The 19039-nt window shown below is 42.8% G+C and overlaps 1 protein-coding gene across 2 annotated transcripts in view; it reads left to right on the top strand.

The window, feature by feature from the left end:
- The window catches only part of Snx25 (sorting nexin 25), a 118484-nt gene that overhangs the window by 23112 nt on the left and 76333 nt on the right, over positions 1-19039 (top strand). For both annotated transcript variants that reach the window (XM_052162151.1, XM_052162150.1), the window contains exons 3-5: positions 2043-2259; positions 13371-13543; positions 17586-17772. In XM_052162151.1, the coding sequence (XP_052018111.1) occupies positions 2043-2259; positions 13371-13543; positions 17586-17772 (577 nt within the window). The remainder of the gene's footprint in view (positions 1-2042; positions 2260-13370; positions 13544-17585; positions 17773-19039) is intronic.

Genomic DNA, 19039 nt, shown 5'->3' with positions numbered 1-19039 from the left:
TGCTGTTCTTTAAAACAAAGTGGAGAACAAAGAAGGAAGAAACTTGGCCTCTGTCTTTTACACACATATACAACACAGAGATGTACACAACTTTAGGTTCATTTTGTGTGCGTGTGTGTTTGGGTCTGTATAGCTATGCAATGTATATTATGAAGCATGGCAGATAGATAGATAGATAGATAGATAGATAGATAGATAGATAGATAGAGGAGCACAATGTGCAGTCGGACAGGAGGGTGGCCCTGGTGCCTGAGGTTATTTTACTCCTCTAACCTAGTTTCCTGACATGCTCAGTTGCTGTGTAGGAACCATGTTCTATTTGTTTGTCACAAATGAATGAAATTATAGAGGTGCCTTGTTCCAGTTCTCACCTTAAAGCCTTAAATCTGGACCAGAAAATGTCTACCTTGTTAATGGAATCATCCAGTTCACGATGAGGTATAGCGGCTCTGCAAAAGCTCGGCAGCTTAACAGCCATCTGATCAAATATCTGGATGTTAACATAAAAATGGCTGAGGACATCAAAATGTCTGTTTGATGACATTTCTTCCATGTTCGACTGTTACTGATGTGGCTGTTAATTCCACCTTGCCTACCAGAGCTGTAAGATATTGTTTAATGGATGGCTGAAGATTGTAGTAGCATTTCCCCCTTTCCTTCTCTCTTTGGAAGGTCATTGTTCTCAGCTGGAAGGTACAGCTGAAACCATTGGAATCACCTTGACATTTTGCTTAAAGTTTGGCATATGTAAATGTCAACAAAATTTTTGATGTTCTATACGTGTTTTGTTTGTTTGTCTCTGTGACTGTCCATCTCTGTGTCTTCTGACTGTTAAGACAGGTTTTCTCTATATAGCCCTCACTGGCCTGGAACTTGCAGTGTAGATCAGGCTGTCCTCCAGTTCTCAGAGATCTGCCTATTCTGTCTCCCAACAGTTAGGATTAAAGGTGTGTACTACCCTACCAGGCATAGAGTAGTGTTTGAAAAAGAAAAGCTTTGAGAAATAAGTGATTTAAAAAATATCAGTAAGCTCTGTGTTCTTGAGATGAGCAGTGTTATGTGGCTAAATATGTCCCCTCGGCCCTTGGGGGTGATGTCATCTATGTCAGACGCCAGTTCATTGTTCAGAAGTCCTTTCTTGAGTACTCACATTAACTTTACAGACTTCCTGTAGTAAATAGAGGGGTAATGTCTGTCATGGACAACTACTAGACCTACAATGGGACTTTGGAGCACCAAAAACTTGAAACTTGAGTAGTTCATTTGTGATTGCTGTAACTATAAAATATGCACCAGATTTCAAAGCATGGTTTGAAAAAGTTATGAAAATATTTCATTTTAAATGCTGACTACTTAGTATTATAAAAGTACATTATATGAAATGAAATATATTATTAATTTTAACCTGTTTTTATTCTATTAATATGGGTAGCAGAAAAATGTGAAAATGCATATCCAGATTTTCATGTTTCTATTGGGTGGGACTACCCTACAAAAAGAGGTGATCTGGAGATCGCCCAGTGAGGGTAGCTGGCTACACATACTGATTGTGTGTGATGCTGGGTTGTGGGACTGTATTCTGTGGCTGTGTTCTTGTATTATTGTTCTATATTTTGGAGTCTTAGGAAAGAGAATACTGAATCTATTATGTAATTGAATGTAAAGAATGGGTCCTGAATCATGGTTTAAGTACCAAAGGGTAAAGAACTCTAAAGATTATAGGTAAAGAGGCAGAGTACCTTAGGATGGAATAAACTTGACAGAAGTATCTTTTCTTCACATGAGCTTTGGGGTCTTATTGGAAAGCATGACCTTGGCCAAATCGTTGATCGAGAAGATTGCCTGTATTATATGGATTTAAGTAGACGGGCATCAAGAGCAAGTATTTGAATTAGACTGTCTAAGACCTCAGACACTCCAGTTAGATGAGGGTCTTTGGAAAGCTTTCCTTTCCCTTGTTCTGTGTCCTGCCCTCACTGTATTGTAAACAGTGAGCTGCCGGGTGATTGCAGCTCTGACTCAGCTCTGCTTACTCCTCCTAGTGTTCGACTACAGTTACAGAGACTACATTCTCTCCTGGTATGGGAACCTCAGCAGGGATGACGGGCAGCTCTACCATCTGCTCTTGGAAGACTTCTGGGAAATTGTCAAGCAGATTCGCCACAGGCTGAGTCACGTGGATGTGGTTAAAGTTGTCTGTAATGATATTGTAAAGGCTTTGCTCACTCACTTCTGTGACCTGAAAGCTGCTACTGCCAGGTAAGTGTGTGACATGATGTCTTAGTTAGGGTTCCATTGCTGGGAAGAGACACCATGACCAAGTTCAGAAGTTCCGTGCATTATCATCATGCTGGGAAGCATGGCATCATGCAGGCAGACATGGTGCTGTAGCCGAGAGTTCTACATCTTGATCAGAAAGCAGCCAGAAGAGTATCACACTGGGCAGACTTGAGTATATACCTGAGACCTCAAAGTCCTACCTCCACAGTGACGCATTTCCTCTAACAAGGCCACACCTCCTCCAATAAGGCTGCATCTCTTTCTTAATAGCGTTGCTTTCCATGGGTCAGGCATACACACTACCATAATCAGCAAAACTTTCCCCTTTCTGATTAAAATGTTACTCTTTTTGAGGAGATAAAATGAGAAAATACTTTAGCCTGCTTGACTAGGAATGTAGACATCTTGAAGGGAAATAGTCACAGTGTACTCAGAAAGTAGATTTCTTAATAACTTTATAATAGAAAATTGCCTTATAGATAGATATATGTGGTTTTATAAGTAATTTATGCAGTATACTGAGAGCCCCATACTGAACTTAACTTACAATATTGTGGGTACCTAAAGATGAAATAAATACAGTATTTTATAGTGTGGTATGGAATCAGTGAGCTTAGAAATTCGAGAAAAAATATAGCTCATATTTCTTTTTGTGTTTCTTTTAAGAGCTCAATTGTATCACAGTATCCTGAAAATTATTTTTTTTCTTTTCCCCTGTGTGGATATCTACTTTACAGAGAACCCTTTGATATAAGAGTGCAGTGCAGTTTGAACATCCTTCCCTTTACCTCCTCACTGTGCTGTCAATCTCTACCTGTTAGTCCCCTTTGCTCCCCTAGCATTTTAGTTCTCCTTTCCTGCCGTGTATCACACGTGATTTTATGTGCTTATGTGAAGATCTAGAAACCACAAATGGAAGACGGGATCTTTGTCTTCCTGAGACCTAATTCACTTTAGTATGATTCTCTCCAGCTACACCTGTCTTCTTCCTACAATCAACATAACTTCATTCTTTATGGATGAAGTTCAGATATTTGCATCGTTTGTATATACTACACTTTCTTTACCACTGCCCTGTTGTTCAACCTCTAGATTGGTTCTATAGCATAGCTATTTTAACTTTTTAAAATAACATTTTTAACTCTTTGAGAGTTTCCATTCATTTATAAGCTGTATATTTATCATCCCCACCTACCACCCCTCCTCCCTGCTCTGCAGTGCTCCCCAGCCCACTCCTCTCAACTTCATGTCCTCCTTTTCTGTTTTGTTTTGAGTCCCATTAGTGCTGCCCATAAGCACTTGGGTACGTGGCCGCCACCGGGGCTCAAGCAGCCTACCAGCAGCCATGTCCCAAAGGAGAGGGACTGTCCTCCACCCCTATGCAGCTGTCAGCAGAAGTGGGCCTTATCCTGAAGCCCTCTCAGTGCTGGAATTTCACTGGCCTGCCCTTGTACAGGTAACCATGGCCACTGTGAGTTGCAAGTGCAGTGACTCTGTCATGTCTGGAAGCATTTTGTAGCTCGTCCCCACATCCACTGGCTCTTTCCTTGCCCTCTTCCCATAAGGTGTCCTGGGCCTTGGGTGGAGGGAGGTGGATACAGATGGCCCAGACTGAGTTGAGTGCTCAGTTAGTTATATCAGAAATGAGTCTGCATCAGCCATCACTGCAAAGAGAAGACTCTGAAAGCAGCACAAATCTGTGGGTGTAAATATATTTAGAAGGTGGTTTAACACTATGGCCTTTGAAAAACAGCAGTAGGTTCCCACCAAGATCCTGTAACTCCCCTCATCTTGGGGACCAAATTTACAGTACCAGACACAAAAGCCTTCCTGTGGAGCAGACCTCGTAGACAGTGTGAAAGCAGTTTGTTGTGCCCGTAACTGTCATTCAGTATCACACCAGGGCACATCTTGCCTGCAGGGTCAGGCTTTGTAGCATGCAGGGCCCACAGCTAGATGTAACCACTGAAGTCTTTTGTCTCCCCACAATCTGCACAGCACCTCCCCGCACTCTGAAAGCTAGTCGCAGGGAGAGTTTCCTAGTCAGTTTCCTAGGTTCCCTTCACCTAGTCAGGTAGAGGTTCATTTCTCCGCGTCCTGCTTCCAGCGTGAACGGTGGCTCCGGTAGTAGTGTCCTGTCATCTGCATATGCTGTGCAGCACAAGCAGTGGCTGCAGTCCTCCTTGTTCTGAGTGCCTCTGGAGCCCTGACAGCAGCAGGGAGGGCCTGAGCCTGGCGCTGAGATCCTCATTGTGACCTGTACCATCTGGGGGCAGCACTGTCTATGTGTGCAGGGGGTTTCTATTCATACTCCCCTTTAAAACGAGTATGTTCAGCACACGTAGGAACCAGTAGATTCCTCTAAGGCTCCTTCACGTAGCCTTCGTTTAGTCCCCCCCAACACCGACCCACCCTCCCCCTGCCCAGTTTGCCCACCTCTCTTCTCTAGCTCTTTAACTCTGAGTACAGCTTCCATGCTTTTCATATGCCAGGTCTCTGGCATTCTCTCTAGTTAATTTTTCCTTGTGTTGGAAAATTAGAGGTTTCTGTGAAGCTGTTTTAACACCTCTCATGCTTGTTGAGCCTCCTGCCAATACCTCATTCCCTGCTTCCATATCTGGAGTGTGGATGGGGAGCCCTTCTGCCCCCACAGCTCCCCTTCTCGACACTCATCTCACCTCTATTTTACCCTTCCCCTTCCCTTAAGATGGCCGCCCTCAGTGGCCTATTTCTAGTCTTCCTGGCTTCATGTGTGCTCCAGATTGAACATATCAAAAGAAACGAGTCAAAGTGTGACCCACACATGAGAGGGAGCATCCAGCACTGACTTCCGGGGGCAGAGCAGCCTCACACGATATCGTGCTTTCCGGTTTTATCCTTTTACCTTCAGATTTCATTTATTTTTACAGCTGTGTAATATTCAGTTGTGTTATATACCACAGTGTCCTTATCCATTCATTAGCTGGTGGACAGCGTGGTTGATTCCGTTTCTTAGCTGTTGTGAACTGAGCTGCAGTATGACTTAGGTATTTTCAGGAGTGCTGCAAAGAGCAGTGGCGTGCAGATATCTGGGTTACATGTTGACTTGTGGCCATTGGGGTACATCTAAGAGTGGCAGATAGCTGGGTTTGTTTGTTTATTTAGTGTGTGTGTGTGTGTGTGTGTGTACGCACCCTTAGGTCTTCAGGCTTGTATGACAAGCACTTTTACTTGCTGAGCCATGTCCTGGGCTCTGATGTGTGTTTTTGGAGGCACCCCCATACTGACTTGCTAGCAACTACATGGTTTATCTTCTCGCCAGCCCCTCTCAGTGTTCCCTTCTGTATCTGCTCTTGCTACTTGCATTTCTCGTTACCTGTTTTTCTAGTGACTGCCATTCTGACTAGGTTGAGATGGATCTCAGTGTGGTTTTAATTTGTATCTCTCTGGTACATCCTGATGTTCTGAAAGCTATTAGAGGAACGTAATGTTAGCACTGTGGGCTCTTGATTAGAGCAAGGTATGTGTGCGCTCATTTGGTGGGAACCTGGCTTTGGAGGACTTCAGCAGGGCTATTTCTATGCTCAGAATAAATCATTTTCCTAGGCTTGTTAGTAGAGCCTTAACTTTGTACTGTGCTCTTGAGGGAGTGCAAGGATGATGAATTACGGCCATGTGACTTACACCAAGACTGTGGCCCTAAGAAGATGAGAGAAGTGCTGCCTGTGGGGTCATACAGTTGTTGGAGTGGCACTGGGGTGATGGCGAGTTAAGATGGCTTATGCTTGGTTTCTTCATTAGCAGTGGGTAGCTCTGCGCTGAGTTCATCACTTGATGGCCCCTGTGCTGGCTGGCCACGCTGCCCTGGCAGTGGATTGGCTGCTGAGAGTGGCCGCTGTCCGTTCTCACTCACAGAGCTGTCTCCCTTCCCAGGTCTGCCAGCCTCAGGGTGAGGCCAAAATCCAGAGCCATTAGTTCCCACTGCCTTCCCAGTGTCCCGCTGCAAGCTTATTTTGCAAGCTGTTCCAATTGTAATGCATAGTGCGGAGTCCATTTCTGATGTGCCTCACTTTCATAAAATGGTACTCTCAGCTGTGATAACTGATGTTTTTTTTTTTTTTCCTGTAACACTTTTATTTAATGCCATTTGATACTAACTCAATTTTATCATCTTATTACTTAGGCACAGCCTGTCTGAAAAACATTACCATAGGACCGTGATTCTCAGAATTCTTTATCTGAAGCCAGCCCTATAATCTTAAAAGCTACCACACTTCCAACTACTGTTGTTCATATGGTTCACACCTAGAGATGGGCCATGGCCACCCTGCCCTGGCAGGTGACAGCCTGCTGCACAGCCCCTCACGGTCAGCTGAGCTCAGTGAAATCCAGTGCTGCCTTGGGATTGGCCATTTATACAATGGAATGGGGGAAATACTTCAGCTTAGAATTTTGTCCTGTGGAGAACTTAATTGTTAAATATTTTCCAGCCTCACTTATTGAATCCATTATATTCATCAATATTTACAACATCAGATATGTAAGCCAAAAAGCTTTTCAAGTACAAGTTCACATTGTGTTCTCTTTAGAAAATCCTGCTAGTGATTTTGGAAAACCACTTTCAAGTGAAAGAGAAAAATGACATTTTGTGGTAGTAAAATAATAATGAATATGGTGTTGGCCTTATAGATTCCCTAAAGGGTGTTGGAGCAAGCAGGGTCTCTCACAGCACCTTGCTGTTTGTGGTGGAACTGCCTCCTGGCAGACAGTGTGTGGTTAGAAAGTGACACGGGCTCCTTAGGCCCCGCCCTGCGGTCTCGGTAGCTTACGCCCTCCTTATTGCTGTGGTGCCCACCAGTGTAAGTATCCCATGGTTCTGCCCTGCTAACGGTTGTCAAAGACTCACTTGAATTCATGGAGGCTTGTTTCAGAGTGCTTAAGACTTAGGAGAAAAGGACACCTGGTGTTTTTATGCATATCTAACTTCAACATAAGAGTATGCTTTTCACCACGGTGTTTGCCAGCTCTCTGAGAGCTGCAGTTAGAAGGTGGTGTCAGCATCGTGTATACAGGGAGGACGGAGTCTGTGTTAGGAGCGCTGACTCTTCAGGCTCGGAGGGTTTTTCTGTTTATTTCCGCGTTTGTCCTTTCTTGTATCCCAGAATGGCCTCCCATTCCCCGTGTAGCTGACCGTCTGCTCTCTTGCCTCCACCTCCTGAGTTCCAGGTGTGTGCCATCACCTTGCTTTAGTTGTGCTGGGTAGTGATCCCCATGTCCTTGTGCAGGCTAGGCAACCCCTGAACCAGCTGAGCCACAGCCCCTAGTTTTTAATTTCTTATTACTTTAGTTGATGATAGAAATGTAGAAGGAAAAAATGAAGAAAAATCTCTACCCGTATTCTCTATAGTACTGTTCATTTGGGTGGTTTGTTCTGGAAAGCAACTGTTATTGATGTAGCATTAAGTGAGGTAACCCAATCACAAAAGAATACACATGGAATGCAATCTCTGATAAGTGGATATTAATTAGCCCAGAAGCCCTGAATACCCAAGGAACAAGTCGCATAACAAATGACTCCCATGAAGAAGTATGGAGAGGGTCCTGATCCTGGGAAGGATTGATCTAGCATTGGAGGGGAATATAAGGACAGAGAAAAAGGAGGGAAGTGATTGGAGAAGGGATGGAGAGAAGAAGGTTTATGGGACATATGGGGAGGGGGGGATCCGGGAAAGGGGAAATCATTTGGAATGTAAACAGAGAATATAAAAAATAAAAGTATTAAAAGAAAAAAAGAAAAAAAGAAAAAAAATAATAATGATCTGCTTTGACAATAGGCCCCATCTAAAGCAGGAGCACAAAAGTAAGCCCTAAGTGTTTTTAGGACATAGAAATACCCAAAGACTGAGTCTGTGTGTAAGATGACTTGTTCTTTGTCCATGGATTCTGTACTGTTAAAAGTACCAGCCTCGAGAAGCACCTAAAGAAATGTTCAACATCCTTAGTCATCAGGGAAATGCAAATCAAAACAACCCTGAGATTTCACCTCACAACAGTCAGAATGACTAAGATCACACTTAGAAGACAGCAGGTCCTAGCAAGGATGTAGAGAAAGAGGAACACTCCTCCACTGCTGGTGGGATTGCAAGCTGGTACAACCACTCTGGAAATCAGTTTGGCAGTTCCTCAGAAAACTGGGCATAATACTTAACAGGGTACCCTGTTATACCACCCCTGGGCATATACCCAGAGGATTCTCCAGCATGTAATAAGGACACATGCTCCACTATGTTCATAGCAGCCCTATTTATAATAGCCAGAAGCTGGAAAGAACTCAGATGTCCTTCAGTGGAGGAATAGATACAGAAAATGTGGTATATTTACACAATGGAATACTACTCGGCTATTAAAAACAGTGAATTCATGAAATTCTTAGACAAATGGGTAGAACTGGAAAATATCATCATAAGTAAGGTAACCTAATCACAAAAGAACACACATGGTATGCACTCACTGATAAGTGGATATTAGCCCAGAAGTTAGGAATACCCAAGACACAATTCACATATTAAATGATGTCCAAGAAGAAGGAAGAACAAAGTATGGATACTCTGGTTCTTCTTAGAAAGAGGAACAAAATACCCACAGAAGGAGATACAGAGACAAAGTGTGGAACAGAGTCTGAGGGAAATAATATCCAGAGACTGCCCACCCAGGGATCCAGCCCATATACAGTTACAAAACTCAGACACTATTATTGATGCCTACAAGTACTTGCTGACCAGAGCTGGGTATAGCTGTCACCTGGGAGGCTCTGCTCGAACATGACAAATACAGAGATGGACATTCTCAGCCAGCCATTGAACTGAACACAGGGTCCCCAATGGGGGAGCTAGAGAAAGGACCCAAGGAGCTGAAGAGACTTGCAGCACCATAGGAGGAACAACAATATGAAACACCCAGTTCTCCCAGAGCTCCCAGGGACAAAAACATCAACCAGAGAGTACACATGGGGGGACCCATGGCTCCAGATACATAGGCTGCAGAGGATGGCCTTGTTGGACATCAAAGGGAGGAGAGGCCCTTGGTCCTGGAAAGGCTTGATGCAGCAGTGCAGGGGAATAATACCAGGACAGGGAAGTAGGAGAGGGTTGATTGGGAAACAGGGGGAGAGGAGATGGGTTATGAGACTTTCGGGAGGGGGGGACCAGGAAAGTTGACAACATTTGTAATGTAAATAAAAATATGTCTAATAAAAAAAAAAAGCACAGTCAGGGCAGCCTGCAGTGAGTGTGGGTCTGATACTCGATGTAGTATAGTAACACCCTTCTTGTCCTGTAAATTTCACTGCTAGACAGATCTCTGTGGGCTACAAAATGATGTGGGTGACCTGGGAAGCAGTAAGTCCGTGACTGTCCGGACAATAATTAATGGCAGCAATAAAAGAAAGGCGCCCTTGCCTGACTGCTGAGTGTTGTTGGAGGTAGGTTTCCCATCAGCCAGTCCGTCAGTCTGCCGCTGCTGTGGGCCAGTCCAGATCACACTTAGAGCGCTCCATTCCTCTTCCTCTTCCCATCTGTCCTGTCTCAGTATGGTTCAGAAAGTCTAGAAAAGATTGCCTTTATACTTGTAATTCAATAGCATTTTTAAATTTTACAATCTCCTTACAGTCTGTGTTTTGTGTGCCTGTAGAGTACGGGCTTCTTATTTGAGGAAATGTCTTTATTCACATATTTTCTTTCTTTACTTTTGATGTGCTTCCCCCTGTTCTTTTCAATCTCTGACTATAGTGTGCATAGCAGAGGGAGACAGAGAGAACAAGAACTGCTTCCCCCATTTATCACTTCTGCACTTAGCCACATCTTCATTTTCTCATCTGTTCGATGGTAGTGGTGCTGCCTCCCTCTTGGTGTAGGTTGGAGGGTCAGACCAGATAGACCCAGGAAACATCAAAGTTTCTGACTTTTTTCCCCATTCTGGTCACCACCACCAGAGGCAGGGCCGGGTGGACTCCGCACCCCTGGTGGCCATGCTTTCTGAGCCCTCTCTGTTCACAAACAGCACTGATGCCCACCTCCTAAAGGGTGTCACTGCAGTGTCCTGCAGAGTTTGCAGGGAGAGTCTACAGGAGTCAGGTGGCAGGCTTTCCTGTACAATGATTGTATTGGGCCAGCCTTCTCTGATATTTGGATTTCTTAGTTTTCCCCAAACTCAGCTGTCAGGAAGGAGGGAAATTTTATGACCATGCAGGTCCCAGCTGATACATAGGCTCAATATTATTTAAAGAAGCTTCTAGTGTAAAAGTAGATTTTCTTTTGGCTGTCCTCCCCCAGTAAGTACTAAGCAAATGTGTATTTTAAGGTATTGAATTACCTATACCGGGGCTTGAGATGACCGAGGAATAGCATCTCAGTGGTTTCTGTATGGAGATAGCAGCTCCAGCTATAGTTTACAATGAATGAAGATATCCAAGGAGGAGACCCCCAGGGTCACACCACACCCAGGCTCTTGAGCAGAGTTAACGCTTTACTATTGAGCTACAGCCCCAGGCCACTTCCTTTAAAAAGTTTCTTTTGAAAGAGGACCTTAGTAAGTTTTGAAGGCTGGCATTGACTTCACTCTGTGGCCCTTGCAGGCCTTGAACCCATGATTGTAGGTCTGGCAACATCTTTTGTTGCTTGGCCTTTTTTATGTTTTTAAAGACAGGATCTTTCAGTCTAAACTGGATCAGAACTCCCGATCCTCTTGCTGCTCCCTCCTGGGCACTGGTTTTATATAGTATACTAGCAAGCTTTCCTTCAGGAACCCTTTAAAAAGTCAACATGAGACCAGAATGTAGAATGTTTATTTAGGAGTCATGAAGCCTGCATTTGATTCAAAAACAGCCTATAAATGGGACACACTGGTACATATCTGTAATCCCACAACTGAGAGATGAAGGCACGAGGGTCAGGACATGAGTGTTAACCTAATGCTGCATAACAAATTCAGGGCTAGCCTGGGCTACAAGCGACCCTGTCAAAAATAAATCAATAAAAATGGACATCAGCAGAGGTGTGCATATATAAAACCTTACTCATAAAATGTCTTCATGTCATTGGCTTTGCCCATTCAGATAGAATTCTTCTGGGTTATTATAGCAGGCAAAGAAGGAAATTGTTCTTTTTTGGCATACATATTCCAGTTAGTCCAGTCTCTAGTGTAAGAAGTCACAGTGTACTCTTGAGAGGCATTAATCATAAAGATACCAATATGCATTTCATGTTTCATTTCCTGTGCCGTCCTTAATGTATTTTCTGTACTCTAGAGCATTTGCTCAGTATTGGCCTCTTGTTACTACGGAATCTTTGCCACTTATCTGCAATGACAGTAGAAAATTACCATTCCAAGATGCTACGGGTAAGGAAAATTTAGACCGATCTTTCTACTACTCTTCAATCGGATCCTCCAAAATAGAGGTTCTGAGGTGCATTCAGTGCTGACGGGTCCATGGCCACAGCTGGGAAGAACCTGGGAGCCTCACAGAAGCAAGTGGCCATTGCCCTTGGGAGCATTAAGTAACGGACCCTTTATCCATGGATAATAGTAATCCAGACTCACTATCCTAAATTTCTTCATCAAAAAAGGAGCTCATGATACGTTTATGCTTTATTAGTTTTAAAAAAATGAATCACTTTTAAAATAGACCGTTTCTCCTCTGTTTGGGGAAGGTCATTCTCTTCAATCAGTGCACAGCTTCATGCAGGATGTGCAGGGAATGGTAAGGGAGAAGGAACAGCTACCTTGCCAGGCACGTGAGCTGAATTAGTCCCAGTGATCAATGGGTGGCAGATGTCAAAGCCTGGTGACTTTCATATCCAAACTTTAATCTCAGCACTCAGGAGAAAGAGGCAGATGGATCTCTTAAGTTTGAGGCCAGCCTGGTCTACATAATGAGTTCCAGGCTGGCAAATAAATAAACAAACACAAACAAAAAATAGTAAATAAGATTCATCTGGAAATTTGAAGGTTGTTGAGTTAAAGAAATACTCATTCCATTTTGAATTGTTGCTAATTAGAAATTGTTAATGACCTTTGATACTACTTAAGGTAGTTATCATGGTTGCCTTTGGAAATACAGTCAGGCCACAGAGCCTTCTTTGTTTTCTGTTGTTGTGGTAAACACTGACCAAAGCAACTTGGGAGAGTGGGTTTATTTTGTTTATACTTTATGAACATAGTTCATTATTGAGGAAGGAAGGGAAAAAGGCAGGAAGGAGGGAAGGAAGGAAATGCTCCTAAAAACATGACTACAGGCCAGTCTGATGGAGGCAAACCCTCACTCAGGTACCCTCTGTCTGCATGACTCTGATTCTGCCATGTTTACAAAAACTAATGATGACTTTATACGTTCACTCCAGCACAGGCTTCCCAGATCAATCCATATCTAAGGAAAGTGTTGATTATTGAAACTTCTAAGGAGGCAGCAGTTATTAAAATCAATGTGTTACTCATTTAGAATATTTTTTTTACCTAATGATATATAATTGAATTGTTTCTGAACATTTCTTTCCATCTATTCATCTGTCCATCCATCCACCTACCTACCTACATACCTATTCTTTTTTAAAAATTCTTTAATCTTTTTTTACACTCTAGTCTTTATCCCATCCCAGTCCACCCTCTGACTGTTCTTCATCCCGTACCTCCCCTCATTCCCCCCCCCCATCTCCAAGAGGATGTCCCCTCTCCACCCCCACTCTATCAGGCCTTCCTACCCCTTGGGGCTTCCAGTCTCTTGAGGGTTCTCCAACTTCTTGCAGGAGTCTCCAGCTTCAGCACACTGGTTGGGTCTAAGTGTCTGCTTTTGACTTTCAGCTGCTTGCTGGGCCTCTAGGAGGGCAGCCATGCTAGATATATAAGCACACAGAGCATCAATAACCATGTCAGGGCCTCAAGCATCCCCTTGAGCTGGATCCCAATTTGGGCTGGCCACAGGACCTCCTTTTCCTCGGGCTCTTCTCCACTTTTGTCCTTACAGTTCTTTCAGACAGGACAATTCTGGGTCCGAGTTTTTGATTGTGGGATGGCAACCCCATCCCTCCACTTGATGTCCTGTATTTCTATTCTTTCAGACATGAAGAACAGCCAAGGCCCTTTGTGTTGCATGCATGCTTGAAGGACTCACACGATGAAGTAAGATTTCTTCAAACGTGTTCTCAGGTTCTGGTGTTTTGCCTTCTCCCTTCGAAGGATATCCAGTCTCTCAGCTTACGTACAATGCTCGCAGAAATTCTCACAACAAAAGGTAGACTTATAAAATTAATACCACTAATGTGATAAGTGTTTAAACAAATGTGCTGTCTCCTATGATTATATTTCATATAACATTTGTGCAGATCTTATATATTGCAGAGCATGTGGGTTGTAAAGGATTTTAGACATTTCACATTTTATTATCACATAAAGCCTTTAGCCATACATGGTTTGAAAAGTTTATATCTGTATTTAAAAGTTCATATCTATATTGATACTGCTATTAATTTTGACATAGGAAAAAGCTACTCTTCATGTATGTATGGGAGACATTGATTTGGAATAGTGTCTGAGTTATCTAGGCCTGTAGAAATACATTAAGGAAAGAATGCCCACACATACACAGGTCTGCGGTGTTTGTTTTATCTTTTCTTTTAAGTTTCATTGGTAATACTGCGTTTTGTGAACTTTAATAAACAATAAGTACTATACTATAGCATAATAGAAAGCATTTAAAAGTTATTTGTACAGCTAAATGCTTAATGAGAATAAAAAATGGAAGTGCAGCAGGGAGACAGCTGTGGTTAAACAGTTGTGCAAGAATGAGGACCTCAGATACCCAAATACTACTGCCAGGAGAGAGCGGGTCTCCCAGGAGTGCAGATATGCCTGTGAGCACAGATAAGACCACTGGTTCTGCTCAGAGGGATGCCCCCCCCCCCCCAGAACCCTCAGGACACAGGAATGGAGGAGCAGCCTGGGATAGGATTCTTCTGGTTTCCATCTACACCCTGGAGCTGACCCTGTACTACAGTTCTCCATACCCAAACTCCTCCTGGAGAGAACTGGTCTCTCAGGAGTACTGACACACAGGCTTGCAGGAGGGACAAGCCACAGTCAGAGACAGCAAGACCAGCTAACACCAAAGATACCAGATGGTGAAAGGCAAGGGCAAGAACATAAGTAACAGAAACCAAGGCTACTTGACATCATCAGGACCCAGTTCTATCACAGCAAGCTCTGGATACCCCAACACACCAGAAAAGCAAAACTCTGAGTTAAAGCCACATCTCATGATGATGATAGAGAACTTTAAGAAGGACATAACTCCCTTAAAGAAATACAGGAGAACACAGGTAAACAGCTTGAAGCACTTAAAGAGGAAACAAAAATCCCTTAAAGAATTATAGGAAAACCCAACCAATCAGGTAAAGGAATTGAACAAAACCTTCCAGGATCTAAAATGGAAATAGAAACAATAATTCACAAAGGGAGACAACCCTGGGATAGAAAACCTAGGAAAGAGATCATGAGTCATAGATGCAAGCAAGCATCACCAATAGAATATAAGAAATAGAACAGAGAATCTCAGTTGTGGAAGATACCATTGATAACATTGACACGAAAGTCAAAGAAAATGCAAAATGCAAAAAGTTCCTAACCTAAAACATCCAGGAAATCCAGGACACAATGAGGAGACCAAACTTAAGGATAATAGGTATAGAAGAGAGTGAAGATTCCCAACTTAAGAGCCAGTAAATATCTTCAACAAAATTATAGAAGAAAACTTTCCTAACCTGAAGAAAGAGATGCCCATAAACATACAAGAGGCCTACAGAACTCCAAAAAACTGGACCAGGACCGAAATTCTTCCTATCACATAATAGTCAAAACACCAAATGCACAAAACATAGAATAGTGATAGCAGTAAGGAAAAAAGGCCAAGTAACATATAAAGGCAGACCTATCAGAATAACACCAGAGACTATGAAAGCTAGAAGATCCTGGGCATATCTCATACAGACCCTAAGAGAACACAAATGCCAGCCCAGGCTACTATATACCCAGTAACACTCAATTACCATAGATGGAGAAACCAATATATTCTATGACAAAAACTAATTTACATAATATCTTTCCACAAATCCAGCACTATCAGGGATAATAGATGGAAAACTCCAATACAAGGAGGGAAACTATACCCTAGAAAGTGCAAGAAAGTAATCTTTTAACAAACCCAAAAGAAGATAGCCACACAAACATTAAATTAACATCAAAAATAACAGGAAGCAACAATCACTATTCCTTAATATTTTTTAACATCAACGGACTCAATTCACCAATAAAAAGACATAGAAAATCAGACTGTATATGTAAATAGGACCCAGAATTTTGCTGCATACAGGAAACGCACCTCAGTGTCAAAGATAGACTCTACTTCAGAGTAAAGGGCTGAAAAACAATTTTCCAAGCAAATAGTCCCAAGAAACAAGCTGGAGTAGCCATTTTAATATAGAATAAAATCATCTTTTAACCAAAAGTTATCAAAAAAGATAAAGAATGACACTTCGTATTTATCAAAGGAAAAATCTACCAAGATGAACTCTCATTCTGAACATCTATGCTCCAAATGCAAGGGCACCCACATTCATAAAAGAAACTTTACTAAAGTTTAGAGTGCACATTGCACCCCACACAACAAGAGTGGGAGACTTCAACACCCCACTCTAACCAATGACAGATCAGGGAGGCACAAACTAAACAGAGACAGTGAAGCTAACAGAAGTTATGGACCAAATAGATTTGACAGATATCTATAGAACATTTCATCCTAAAACAAAAGAATATACCTTCTTCTTAGCACCTCATGGTACCTTCTCCAAAATTGACCATATAATTGGTCCCAAAACAGACCTTAACAGATACCAAAAGATTGAAATAATCCCATGCCTCCTATCAGATCACCATGGACTAAGGCTGGTCTTCAATACCAACAAAAACAATGGAGAGCCCACATACACATGGAAGCTGAACTCTACTCAATGATAACTTGGTCAAGGAAGAAACAAAGAAATTAAAGACTTTTTAGAATTTAATGAAAATGAAGGTACAACATACCCAAATCTATGGGACACAATGAAAGCAGTACTAAGAGGAAAACTCATAGCCCTGGGTGCCTCCAGAAAGAAACTGGAGAGAGCATACACTAGCAGCTTAACAGCACACCTAAAAGCTTTAGAACAAAAAGAAGCTAATTCACCCAAGAGGAATAGAAGGCAGGAAATAAACTCAGGGCTGAAATCAAACAAGTAGAAACAAGAAGAACTATACAAAGAATCAACTAAACCAGGAGCCCATTCTTTGAGAAAATTAACAAGATAGATTCTACAAAATAGAAACAGAAGGAACAGTTCCCAATTCATTCTATGAATCCACAGGTACACTGCATATTCTCCCTTGGAGATTGAACGGTTTCTGTCTAATCAGGTACCTGTCACATTTTCCTTTAATAGGGGACTTCATAAGAGATTTTTTTGTACTTCTATCATGTTTAATGTTCCAAATAGATTTTAAAAACTGGTTGGGTTACATATTATTATTAGCTTCAGAAGATGTCATGTATATTTAAGAGGCATTTAACTATTAAAAATTATTTTGATGACTTAAAAAATGTCAATCCTGAGTTGTGTGTTTTAAAATAAATTTTATTAGTTTAATTAGAAAAAAAAAAAAGAATGCGGACTGCAGGCTGTCAAAGCTGGTGTGCCGGCACACTTCCTTAACCCCAGCTCTGGGGCCCAAAGGCAGCATGCCCTGGGGCTCACTGGCTAACCAGTCTAGCCAAAATAGAGCTCCAGGTTCAGGGAGAGACCCTGTCTCCAAAAAGCGTGTGGGCAAAGAGTGATGGACAACACTGCGTGTTGACCTCTGCCCCCCCCCCATTATGCACATACATTCACTATAAGGGGAGTGGGGGTGGATGCAGACATGTGAAGGAAAAACGACTTAAGGACAACGTTCAGACTGTTCAAAACATAGTGAACTTTACAAAACAGTGAGGAAAAATCAGAGTGTCCCCTTGGCAATGTGAGTTCCAGAAGGCTTCCTTACAGCATTCTTTTCACTTGTGTGTGTATTCAAAGGAGCACTGATTGTGCCTGCACTGACTTACCCAGAGGGATAAGCAACCCTGTGGGCGCATACATGTGTACACACACGCTGTAAGATTCTCACTGATGATAACGGCCCCCACTTGGCTCGTGGACAGTGTTTTCCACAGACATGTTCACTTATGTGTCTTTTCTTTACCCTAGTTTTGAAGCCAGTCGTGGAGTTGCTGAGTAACCCTGACTACATTAACCAAATGCTGCTCGCGCAGTTGGAGTACAGGGAGCAGATGAGTGAACATCACAAGAGAGCCTACACCTATGCTCCTTCTTACGAGGAGTTTATCAAGCTCATCAACAGCAACTCTGACGTGGAGTTCCTGAAGCAGCTCAGGTACTTCCGCCTGTAACTACAGCCCAAGAAAGATGCCAACTGTCATCGACTGCTTAGCTGGGCTGTGTGTGTGTGTGTGTGTGTGTGTGTGAGAGAGAGAGAGACAGACAGACAGACAGACAGACAGACAGAGACTGGGAGTTAGAGTGTTCTTTTCAGTAGAAGTAAAGGCAGTTCATAAATTTTCTCATTTGGTGACAGCTGCATCTGTCTAGCTTCTCCTAAATAGTGGAATTACAATTAATTTTTAAAAAGCATTGGTTTTCCTAAGAATTAGATAATAGTAGCTTGAAAGCTCTTCAGCTGTTAGAAGGATGTGCATAGATGCTCAGATGTCTACACAGAAAAGTGTTTGAAAGAGTGTGGTTTCTCCCTTCCTTCCTTCCTTCTTTCCTTTTTTCCTTCCTTCCTTCCTCCCTCCCTCCCTCTTTCTCTCTCCCTCTCTGTCTCTCTGTCTCTCTTTCTCTCTCTCTCTCTCTCTCTCTTTCTTTCTTTCTTTCTTTCTTTCTTTCTTTCTTTCTTTCTTTCTTTCTTTCTTTCTTTCTTTCTTTCTTTCTTTCTTTCTTTCTTTCTTTCTTTCTTTCTTGTGTTTGGCAGTGGGTATCTACATCTGTCTTAGCTTATGGGTAGAGCCTCTCAGAGGACAGCCATGCTAGGCTCTTGTCTGCAAGCACAACATTAATAGTGTGAGGGATTGGTGCCTGCCCATGAGAGGGGTCTCAAAATGGGCTTGTCCCTGGTCAGCCATTCCTTCAATTTCTGCTCCATCTTTGTCCCTACATTTCTTTTTTGTTTTTCTTTTCGAGACAGGGTTTCTCTGTATAGCTTTGGCTGTCCTGGAACTCACTCTGTAGACCAGGCTGGCCTCAGAAATCCATCTGCCTCTGCCTCCCAAGTGCTGGGATTACAGGCATGTGCCACTACCACCCGGCTGTCCCTACATTTCTTTTAGATAGGATGAATTTTGGGTCAAAAGCTTTCTAGGTAGGTTCATGTCCCCATCCCTTCACTGGGCTATTGTAGGTGTTCTCTTCAGGTTCCATCTCCCCAGTGTTGGGCATTTCTGCTAAGATCACCCCCATTGACTCCTGGGAGTCTCCCTCATCCTAGGTCTCTGGGACTTCCTAGAGATTCTCTCCAACCCCAGCAGCTGCCCACTTCGGTTCATTCTCCTGCCCCCTCCTGACTCCCTGTATGACTGCTCCTGTTCCTGCTCCTGCCCCTGCCCCTTCCCCTGCTCCAGTTCCTGCTCCTTCTCCTGCTCCTT

The sequence above is a fragment of the Apodemus sylvaticus genome, chromosome 18 (assembly GCF_947179515.1).
Source record: "Apodemus sylvaticus chromosome 18, mApoSyl1.1, whole genome shotgun sequence".
NCBI classification, from domain to species: Eukaryota; Metazoa; Chordata; class Mammalia; order Rodentia; family Muridae; genus Apodemus; species Apodemus sylvaticus.
Note: the sequence above shows the minus strand (reverse complement) of the source record. Positions and strands in the feature narration are given on the sequence as shown.